Below are 12,395 nucleotides of genomic sequence, written 5' to 3'. Positions count from 1 at the left end.
ATAGCTACACCATCAAATGCAAAATCTCTTACCATCAGAATTCTATAATATTTACTCTTATTGCAGTCATCACCATCCAACTATTTTACTAGAACATGATTCAACTTTTTCTGTTAGCTGATAAAAAAAAAAACAAAAACAAAAATAATCAGGTACTACTAATTTTTTTACATTCAAACGACTATTCTATTTAAAAAAATTTACTATTATCAATTACAATGCGTTGCTAACTCATATTCACTTCTTTCTTATTACAGCGCAGAAGAAACGCAGCAAAAATATGAGAAAAATAATATAGAAATTCCACGCAGGATATATGTACATATATGAACATTGTAAATAAATATGTATTATAATAACGACAATGCGCTATCTTCTTTTGTTCCAACTTTTTAATACAGAAATCCTGTGCAGGATATATGTACATTTATGTATTTATTCGTTCATCGTCTTTTGTTCTAACTTTTTAATATCATTTTCATACTCCTATTTTTTTTTTTAATTTTACAGTGTAATAACTTTTTTTTAACTAATTATTATATTATTCTATCTAATCTTATCATAAAATGAATAAATTAACATCCGTGCAACAGCACGGATGTCTCACTAGTTATTTCTATAAAATTCGAATCTGTTTCTCCATTCTTCCAATCTTATTTTTTCTCCACGTCTCTATTAAATTTTAATAAATTATTTTAAAGTCACCCTGATTGGATTTGTCGGGGTATCTTCCATAACTTACAATGTGGACAAAAACGATGAAAAATGATGAGCAAATTGAAAACAACATTACATTAAACAAGAAAACCTAGTGAGATCACGCCAGCTCAGAAAAGGATCGCAGAGCTTAAACATATTTCTCGAAGTAGCAATCAAGACACTCTATATTGTCCATTTGTTGTATTACAAAAGCTTACATACACAAAGAAAATGACATGAAACAGAACAACAAATAAAAGAGCTTAGGCAGCGGCAAAACCACGCAGTAGGAATATAGGCTTAATGCTTGGAAGTGGCACTGCAGATGGGGACAACATGAGGCTGCTGTTGGATGTTCTGCTGGCCCAGCATCTGGAGGTTTACGCGGGAGCAGGAGCGGGCTATCTCGCCGGCAAGAGGGACGACGGGGAGGTTGTCGCAGTTGCAGATTTCGATCATGAAACCGTCGGGGTCATGGAAGAAGAGCTGGTCTACTTGGATCCCGCCTTCTTCCACCACTGCCCTCACGTACTTGATCTCCATTTCCTTCAGCTTTTTCTCCACAGCCCCCATGCTCTCGCACTGCCCACGTTAACAAAAAAAAAAAACATATTAAGGTTCACATAATTTATTCGGTTAGAGCTTAGACTTCAGAATCATTTCATCGAACATCCGATGTACAACAAAAAAAAAAAAAAAAAAAAAAAAAAAAAAAAAATTGAATTTATTAGTTCAAGGAGTCACAATCTCTCACGTCAAGTAAAATATATGCTTTACTTGGTCATAATTTGAAAAGTAATAATTTCTTTCTTCAGTTTGAAGTGGAGAATTTGAACTGTTACACCTCTCGAAGAAACTTAAAAGTTTAGGTTTTGCATTAAAGTCGGAGCCAGGCATTAGTATACGATTAGATTATCCCTATCACCATGTTTGATTATAATTACATCTTTAACAAATTTTGTTTGCTTTCTCATTTGTATTCACCGGTCCACTATGTAACGAGATCTATTTAAATAGAGCAGTCCTACTTAAAAGAGACACTATCGATACTAAATACTATTATTAAAACACCATTATTAGTAAAAGATAAACTTTTTATTAGTGGACCCTATTTGTCTCCACTAGACTATGTCCCCGTCTTCTTAAGTACGGGTGGTGCGTCACCTACTTTAAAATATCGGTACCGTAACATATAACCTATAGATTGGACAAACATTCTATTAATCATGGTGTTTTCTATTAATAGTGCATTATGGATTCCGTTCTCCCATAAAAAAGTCCGGGTGGGATCCACCAGGAGGAGGGTCCGTATGAGTCCTGTAGTTGGGGCCACTCTCTTGGGGAGTAAGCATAGGGTTATACAACATTTCGCATTTAAATATTGTTGGGAGTATTGAATATATAATTTTTTTAAGAATTAGAAAGCTGACTAGTCTGGATTCTTCCATAATTTGTCCTGATTCACGGCTTCAATGTAATGATTAAAAAAATGGTGTCATGAACTCAAAATTAGCTGCCAACGATTAGTTGAAAGAATAGTAGAATTAATATATAAACAAAGTTGATCATCTTCATCTAATTGAGAAACTCAAATCTCGACCACAATTCAGGCATAAAAAGGAGATGATCATCACAATTTTAACTGATAATTACTAATTACCTGGAAGGAAATATGATTATCCTTGGGATTGATTACACTCTTCCTAGGCATATTGTCTGGGTCCTCGGACTGCAAAAGATGAATTCCAATTCCATGACCAAACAGCCTAAAAAAAATCATAATTTACATGCAAAATACATAAATTAATCATAACCGACAAACAAAAAAAATCAACGTGAGAAAATCAAAAACGGCAGTAAAAGATCTAATTTATGCCAAAATTACCATGCGCCATCAAAATCAAACGATCCAGGCCTTCTGATCGGGACAAAGCCAAGAACATTCTGGTAAAAATCAATGGATTCCACTAGTGATCTGCAGACAAGTGAGATGTGGTTCAAGGATTTTAGGTGCAGGGGATTTTCAACACTTTCCTTCATTTTTTTATTTTTCCCGAGAAAATCCCAACCAAGTACCACTCTAGTACTGATCTACAATTGATTTCTACAACGATTTTCCCAACAAAGAATCGGGTTACGTTATTCTCAAGTAGTAGAAGAGAGAAATTAGAAAGAAATCAAAGAATCAAAGATTAAGAAAACAAAATAATAAAAAATAACTGCTGTTGAAAAGGGAGTTATGAAAATCGAGGAGAGAAGAAAAAGGAGAACGTTGTTGAATTAGTTACGGCAATCGACGAAGTGAAACGGAGGAGGAGTTTGGTCTCTAAATATCAAAAATAGAGGCCACAAGAGACCTTCATGTGCGCCACGTGTCAATCCATGCAACGTGGCGGATTGATTTAGACCCTGACACGTAGATCACACGTTGCTGAGTCAGAAGCACATAACTTTGTCGTCTCTCTTTTGAGTCAGTTCCACGTAAGTCCACCTATTTTTTTATCGAAGATTGCTATTGGATAATAACTGATGTGGGCCCAATATGACTCTTTTATAATCAAATTTACATGAATTACGCGTGTAAGACCTATCATAAGAAAATTTGTTAACAGGTGATGTGTTCAGATCTCCGGTCCTCAAAATTAAAGAAAAATGATTTTTAAAATACCGTTTATGATAAGCATGAGATAAAATCTTATACTATATTCATTGCTTTGATCATCAATAATGCCCTTAGCATGATTTATCTCATAATAGTTCTGATGTTGACCATTAATGAAATAAATTTGGGAGTTTTTTTATAGTTCTCTAATATCTTAAAATTACATTAAATTAAAAAAATATATAGATATATAACTTTTGATACATATATAACCGTTAAAAATAAAAAATTATCGATAATTTATTTTTTGTTGTCCTAACAGAGAAGCTCCTATTTTATATTATATATCTAACTTTCTAATATTGACCAAGTAATTTTGTGATTTACTAAGTGATAAATATTTAGTGTCAATTGATACATAAATTTCTGAGGGATAATATCATTTTGGTACATTATATTATAGCGAAATATGCTTTTAATATCCTGTGTTTTTGATAATTTAAAACGGTATATTGACGTTTTTAAAAATATCTTTTTGATACCCTAAAATTGATTTTTATCACATATAATCTCCAAACTACCTTTCTTGTTAATTAAATAAAAATCAATATTTTGTTTAAAAAATCTAAAAATATTTTAGAACATTAAAATATTTCAAAAAACAGCAAAATAAAAAGTTCACAAATTTTTTTCTAGATTCATAGTTTTTGTAAATAAAAAGGTACTAAGGTTATTTTACGTCTCAAAAATCAACTTCAGAGTACTAAGCAGATGTTTTTAAAAGTTTTGAGGTACCATTTTAATATTATCAAAAATACAAAATACTAAGAGTATGTTTCGCTATAACACAAAGTATCAAAATGATTTTACCTAATTTCTAAATTTTACTAGTGAAAAAGTGACCGTTCATTCATCATATGAGTTAATATTAAAAATGGGATAGTAGCACTAGTTAAATTGTTAATTGGAAAAAATTATCAAGTTCATTGCCAAACAATTATTATAAAAACACGACATAATATTTATTGTTCTTTTTTTTTTAAGGTGACGTGAGATGAGTATTATTATTGTTATTTCCATTGGTGGTGTTTGAAGTTACATATGTGAATTGTCATGCGCCAGTAATATAGTATAGCGCCAAAGTGGTTGTTATAATATATTATTTTTGTGGATTAAGTATGTCCTAAACATTTTTGCTTCAAGTAGTATGAGAGCTAAACACATCCAAATATTCTAATAAGCTAGTGATACTTAACACGTTCTCTTTATTATATATTAATAAACACCACGATTAATTTGTTGCGATCTATATGTAATGAGCGAGTATTTTATTCACAAATCAAGTATTTTTTGAACTTGAGTATTTGTAAGTTTTTAAGTATTTTTCTTAGTTTAATGTGTTTTTATTTTGTTTTTGTAGGTTGAAGTTAAAATGGAATAAAATAGCGAAAATTTGAATTTGGAACATACTCAACATTTGGGGCATAACTTTGTCATTCAAAGTCCAAATGTGGTGATCTTGGTGGTGTTGGAAAGAAAAAAGATAGAGCTACAGCTTTTGTGAGACACCAAACACTAATTCGGCTATATAGGAGGCAAAAATCCTCCTCAAAATCAGACACCCGCTGCAGTAGGAAATAAATTCGCTGCAACGGATTTCCTACCTAAGACCAGCCCAAAACGCGCGTTGCAGCGCATGAATGGTGCGCTGTAGTGCCCATTTGCCTTCCCACTCATCCACTGCAGCGGAAAAATGTTCAGTTGTAGCTGTCGCGCCAGTTTCGTTAAAGGTTTTTCAAAAACCTTAGCGGCGTTATAGCGGAAAATTGATCCGTTGCAGCGCCTCCACACGAACACTGTCAATTTGAGTTGATTTTGAAAGATATAAAAAGGGAGAAGACTTATTTTTCCAATATGGTGGAGAATTGGGAAGGAAACACAGATAGAGAGCCAATATGAGTTGAAGATTCTTGGAAGATTCATGGTGGATTTTTGGAGGATTCAAACTTGAAGTTCATCTCCACAAGAGTTCCTTCTTCCTTTCTCTCACCCTAGGCTTTCTTGAGATTATATTTGTGGATATTGTGTTGAACATATTTTTATTTATGGATTTCTTGATAAGATTAGTTATAGATTTTCTATGTTGAGCTAGATTTCTAATGTTAGGGGGATTGATGTAACTTTACCATGGTAATGTTTTGAAAATTCTAGTGCTTGTTAAATAAAATCATTTCTAATCATTTGTGTTTTTTTTATACTTATTATCTAATTTGATTATCTATTGAATTAGAGAATTAGATATGTGAATTTAGTCTTGGGAAAGTCATTTGCACATATTGGGATTTGGGAAAAACAACCTAAATTTATTGAGTTTGGGAGGCCAATATAATTTGAGTGATCAGTAAATGGGTTTATGCTTAATAAACGCTTAATGGATGGGTTAATAGAAATATTACTTGATTTATTTTGTGTATTATTTTGCTCGGCACTCAGAACAGGGAGTGAGATTACATTAGAAAACCCGCGATTAATGATTAGAGTGAAATTTCTTAACAAGCTCTTGATTTAGATAGACATTGTCTAGTGAGTAAAATCAAAACCCCTAACTAGCCTTTATTATAGAGTTCCTTTCGACCCACCTCTTTTTACTTGTTTTATTAGTTTACTTTTATTGTTTTAATTTGTTTGTTCTCTCAATTAGGTTGCCTAAATAAAGTTGAATTACGATAATCACAGTGTTTAGCAGCAATCTAATACCCAATTCATGTAGAAACGATATTTATTTATCTGTTACTATCAAAACTTGACGCACTTGTGGGTTTACAATATGAAATTATGTGTCACGCGCGTACGTTTTGCGTTTCATTCAAATTATCATGTCTTCAATAAACTAATTAATTGAAAACTACTTAATTAGTGCACTCCAGAGTTTTCTAGTATTAGTATATCGTTAATACAACCCAATCTGATGTGAGATATATACGCAACTATAATATTATATGCTTCAATTTGCACGGCCCTACTATGATGTTTGCTCATGCCGTTAATGATTGATGAACGGTGAAGGGAAGTAGACTTGCTTTAATTTACTAACATAGGACAATAATTGTTCAAGTAGTAATATAATTATGCGAAGAAAGGCACCTTGCAATAGTGACTAACCTATAGTTAAGACGGTGTTAAGTGGGAATAAAGACAATATAATATAAGATGTACCGTAGTCTTACTCGTCATAACCAAAACCTATTCCGTGTATACATGACCAAAGAATTTTCATTGCGTAGATTCTTTTTGATATTTAAGATTGGTAAACGCAAAAAGTTTAGATTAACTCGGATATCATCATATATAATAACCCCATTTTTTTTTGTTTTTAAAGACTTAGACCTCATTTATTTTACTGATTTAAGTTTTTAATTTTAATTTTACTACAGTTAAAAACTCTCACAAAAATCACATATAACTTTTTAAACTATAGTTAAAAGCTCTTATATAAAGTGACATTTCAGTTTAAATTAAAAACTCGAATTAGTGAACTGAACTCGACTTTAAAGTTGTTTTTGCAATAAAGTTGTAATCACACATTTATCTCAATTCAAAAGTTGTTTTTGCAATAAAGTTGTAATCACACATTTATCTCAATTCAAAAGTTGTTTTTGCAATAAAGTTGTAATCACACATTTATCTCAATTCAAATAATGATAATCATGTATAGTACTTGAAATAACATATAGTGCAAAGAGAAAGGGTCGACATCTTTTTTTATCCTCTCTTTTGAAGCATTCCTTTTTTAGTGGAAGTGAACAATAATGAAGTTAAATCTATTGTTCTAGTTTTCTAGAGAACTTCCAAATAAAATGTTACAACTATATAGACAAGCACCTGGAGTGCAGCTTTCTTTTTCAGTTTTTGTAGCATGACCGAACATGACATGTTTGTACGATCAATATGCCTTCAAATAAAGACGAAAAATGGCCAAATGTTTTGTTTTGTTTTTTTGTTTTGTTTTTGTGTTCTCTGTAATGACTTCAGATGAGAAAATGATCTTAATAACACTTATTTCAAGAGTAATTGGTCTATGATTGGACCACGCATATTATTACCTACTGGCGGAGAGATGAAAGTGACTATAACGTCGTCAATATTATCTTTTCACATATATATAACTAAATTATGAATATGCAATTATGTGATTTGATCATACGAAAACGTTTAGTGGTCACTATTTGTATTATGATAATGCAAGTGGAAAACACGATCGTGCAGTTGTTATACAAGACGTCATGGCCAGTTTTTAAATGACATTTACATGTGTACACACACATATTGCTAATTAAGATTATTTTTAACCTGCTATACTCTCATGTGGTGTCAAGTTACAAATATTCTCGTGTACCCCATGTGTTTATCATCAGAGGTTTTACAGATCCTTGTTTGAATTAATATTCTTCATTTGTTAAAATACTATTAAAGTAATGATAAATGATGCATAATAAATGACTGAATTCTAATGATCACTTGCCATATGTGGCTATTATTAACTCTTTTTTCTTTTATTTAGGAGACGTTTGGTTCATGAATTAAAATTATGAGATTAAAATTATTTTTAATTTACGTATATTTTTTATGAAAAAAATATTATAACGAATTATAAATAATGATTTAAATTATGTTATAAATTCTTTTACTAATCGTCTCCTTAATTTTCTATGTACTGCTCTGTCTTGACTGTCTTTGTTACTTCCTTACCCAAAAGCAACAACCACCACATGAGGAAAAAAAGAAGGAAAAAAAAGTGATGACATCTATTAATAGACACAAAACACAGGCAGTTGTCGGCCATTAGTACCGACGTGTCAATAAAAAAGAGAAAAAATACATCTTGTGTTGATATTTATTAATTATTCTGATTAATTTCTAATTATTTAGGATTTGTTCTTTTAAAGTAAAATTTTAAAAAATTTAAACTAAAGTTATAATTTTATTTAAATTTATGTTCGTTTCATGTAAAATTTAAATTTGAATTTGAGTTTTAAATTGAGTTTAGGGTTAAAATCTGAGTTCAAGTTTCTCCTTTAAAACAAGTTTTTAAACTCAAACTCAAGTTAATGAACAATATTTTTTCTATTCTTAAAAATGTCATAACTTTTTTATTTTAATTCTGATTGAGATGATTTTTTTATGCATTCACAACGAAGAGACGAATAAAACCTCACCCATACACTCTATTAAAATTTTTCATCACCATTGAGTTTTTATTAAAACGCTATCTAAATATAAATTTAAGTGTTGACCCACTTAAACACAAACTCAAATCGATTCTCAATTCAAATCATAACTCAAATGTGCACATTTAAACACAAACTCAAGTTACAACTTTAACTTAAATTATAACTCAAATTCAACTCAAGATCTATACTCAAATCACTATAACTAAAAAATGTAACCGAATAAGCCCTTGATAATTTGTATATTAATTATCAATTAAATATCATTAGTTTGATTGAAAAAAAATTAGAATAGTTAACTTAATTTTGGAAAATTATCATTAATTGATATCTTATATTTTTAGAAAATGATCCTTATTTATACTTGTGTACAATCTCATTATAAATTATTAATAAATAGAATAAAAATCATATTTTTAATCCGTCTAGACGTAAACGAATTACTGAATCACCTTAAATTTTATGTTCTTTTCTTCTATTTTTTATTTTCTCTTATTCATTATTATTTTCAATTTAGTATGAGAGAGAGTTTGAATCCTACCTCTATATCAAAATAATCCATCTGCCCTTATTACTTTGCCGCAACTACCTGTTCATGTACCCAGAAAACTTTGCCGTCAAGTCCGTATCTCCCTCAGTTGTTTTGCTCTTTGTTTCCCCTCAAAACCAACGTCATCTCCAGCCAAGTTGCCAAATCGCCAAATTTCTGTTGAAGACTTCTTTTTTCTTTTTCTTACTGATTGTGTTGCAGACTTGAAGGGCTGTGTGGCATATTAACCTCTAGTTGTTGGTTTTCTTTATTTGTCCTGATTAGTTCAAAAAAAAAAAAAAAGGTGGGGGATTGAGCGATTCAGAGGAGAGAAAAAAGGAACAAAAAGAATAGAGAGAGGGCTGGTGAGAATGTGTGGAGGAGCAAAGAAAGAGAAAAAAAAAAAAAGAACAGAAAAGAAAAGAGAAGAAGAGAACGTGTAGAAGAAGAAAGAAAAGAAAAAAAAAAGTACATTACAAAAAAGAAAAAAAAATGATTGATTGAATAGAAAAAGGAATTGTATTGAGAAAAAAAAAATTAAGAAAAAAAGAAAAAAAAAAGAGGAGAAAATTTAAGAAAAAATATTGCGAGGTTTGAAATTTATTTTTTTGAAAATTGAAATTGAAGCCTGTGTTGTGGAACTTATGTTGGTGTGAGTCTGGCCTGTGAAACTTTTGAAATTAAAATATGTGCTGTAAAATTCATGTGCATTTGAGCCTGACATGTGAAGCTTCTAGAAATTAATATGTTGTGAAACTCACGTGAACTTGAGTTTGGTATGGGAGATTTCTAAAGTTATTCTTGAAGATTATAGAAAGTCAGACTTTATTGAAGATTTGCCCGAAGCTTTATTTCTAAATTGGTGTGTTGAATCCGCTGATTATCCCCGGATTTAGAAGATTTGCATCACCCTGATGTTGGAATCCGACGATTGTTTCTGGATTTAGAGGATTTGTTTCCTCATTGAAGCTTTATTTTCAAGTTGGTATGCACCAACTTGAGAGGGAGGGTTAAGATTTGTTTATTATTCTGATTGATTTCTAATTTTTTGATGATTTGTACATTAGTTGTCAATTAGGTGTCATTAGTTTGATTGAAAGAAATTTAGGAAACTTAACCTAATTTTGAGAAATTATCATTAATTGATACCTTGTATTTTTAGAGAATGATCCCTATTTAGATAAGTGTACAATCTTATTGTAAATCATCAATGAATAATGAATGGAATGAAAATCATACTTCTAATCCGTAAACGTAAGCGAATTACCGAACCACGTTAAATTTTATATTCCTTCCTTCAATCTTTTATTTTATCTTATTTATTATTATTTTCAATTACTTCATCCAATTGGGAATGCATGCGAAGCAGATCTACATTCTACACAAATCAGGGGCCACCTAAAGCCATTTCTGAGTTGATCCAAAACAAATTAAGCTCTCGTGTATTTAACTCGTTTAGTTCAGGTCACCTTAGTTTGAACGGTGACTATAATTTAAACTCGTGTTTGATAAACATACAATTTAAATTATATTTCATGTTTAAACTGAGTTAAACTGTCTAACTTAAAGTTTATCTTCCTCTTAAATTTAACCATTTAAACCATTTTTGAACAGAAAAAATGTGTCCACTCTCTTTGTTTTTTACACATACAAAACACAAATTTAAATTTTATTCTATTTTCAAACTAAAATTTTAACTCTTCTAAATAAAAAATTTTAAATCAAAAAAAATTCAAACTAGTAAACCAAACAGAGACTAATTATATTCTACAGCAAAAATTTAAATTAATTACGTATGAATACTTTTGGAATTAGCGCCTGTTTTGCTTGCTACTTGATCAAGTTAGTGTGATTGTACTTACTTAGGCATTTTTTTTTAAATCCGCATCAACATCACAACACATGCCCACTCCTTGTCTTGAAAAAGAAAAACTAGCAAGGTAAATCAAATATTGAAGCTCTTATAGAGCTCCTTTTCATCTCTATTTTTTTTTTTTTTTTTTTGGCCCGGGGGGGGAAAAAAAAAAGGGTAAAAAAAAAATTAAAATTTTAAAAAAAAACTAGCAAGGTAAATCAAATATTGAAGCTCTTATAGAGCTCCTTTTCATCTCTTTTTTTTTTTTTTTTTTGGCACTGGAGAGGAAAAAAAAAAGTGTCATAGATAAATTTAAATTTTACAATATAATACCTGATTGTGTCTCTTTATAAAAAATCTATAAAAGATGTTACTTGATCTGAAATATTTTGGTTTTGCTCACGGTAATGTTTGCGTTTTGATTTTTTTTCAATCGGTGAATTCCTCGATGTCATCTAATCTCTCCATAAAGAAACAATAAAGGACATTGAAGGGAATCATAACAACGGCCACGATTCGCGCATGAAGACCACGTCCACACAATGGCGCGTGGAGCTCTGTTGCACCATTTGCTTCGCGTCAGGTGGGCCCGCCGCTCACACCTGTTCTCCATTCATCCACTGCACCGTGCACCATGTGAGTTCCTTTTTTAAGCCAATAAAACGCTGAAACGTGTACACATAATGAGCAAACGAACAAAAGGCACCACGTGGATTGCACTAACGAATCTTTTCCTTATCTGTAATAAAAAAAAAAAGAAAGGAAAAAGCAAAGGAGACGTTACTTGGCTATACCCAAAAACCCATTCTTTTCTTCTTTAGAAGGATGTAATAGATCTAATTTCCTTGGCGTAGATCAGTTTTAGATTAGGTTTTGTTGGTTTCTCAAACCGGATTTTTAAAAAAATTATGTGAAAGTGTGGTATCGATCGAATTACATAAATTAAAATTTAATGCGATCATTATTTTATGTTAATTTAACTACAAAGATATTAAAAAAAGGAATGAGGATTTGACCGTCGTTCGATTAGGACGAAAATCTTGAACTCTTCCAACACCATCTTGAGCTCTTAAATTCCAAGAACACTACGGTTCTTTCTCAATGTATCTCCGGATTAACGTGAACTCGAACGTGTGGGCGTTCTAATAGGTTTCTCAACACATGATATGGATGAATAGGGAAGCCACCTATAGTTATCACTCACTTTTCTCAAAAGTATACGATGACACTCAAGAAATTTTCTTTGATTTTTCTTTTGTTCTCCCGTTCTTTCCTTTTCTTTCTTTCTTTTTTCTGAAAAAAACTTTTTTGTTCCACTTCGAAAAACCAGAACTCATTCCCGTTTTTGAGTAAATGTGCAGCCGCACATTTACTCCATTTCCTCATGGTGAGGAAACGTGCAACAGCACGTATCCTCCCACTCCCTTTTTTTTTTAAATGAGGACACGTGCTGCGCGTTTCCTCTTTTATATATATATATAT

At 31.2% G+C, this 12,395-nt stretch overlaps 1 protein-coding gene across 1 annotated transcript; it reads right to left on the bottom strand.

Annotated features, from left to right (window-relative positions):
• Positions 1-766: 766 nt before the first annotated feature.
• LOC21408486 (metallothiol transferase FosB) lies at positions 767-2,942 on the bottom strand. The gene is made up of 3 exons (XM_010098953.2): positions 2,585-2,942; positions 2,360-2,465; positions 767-1,281 (listed from the first exon to the last, which is right to left on the bottom strand). Exons 1-3 carry the CDS (start codon positions 2,737-2,739, stop codon positions 1,000-1,002), a joined length of 543 nt encoding a protein of 180 aa, XP_010097255.1. The 5' UTR covers positions 2,740-2,942; the 3' UTR covers positions 767-999.
• Between the last annotated feature and the right edge of the window lie 9,453 nt (positions 2,943-12,395).

Source organism: Morus notabilis, unplaced genomic scaffold (assembly GCF_000414095.1).
Source record: "Morus notabilis unplaced genomic scaffold, ASM41409v2 Scaffold843, whole genome shotgun sequence".
Classification (NCBI taxonomy): Eukaryota; Viridiplantae; Streptophyta; class Magnoliopsida; order Rosales; family Moraceae; genus Morus; species Morus notabilis.
Note: the sequence above shows the minus strand (reverse complement) of the source record. Positions and strands in the feature narration are given on the sequence as shown.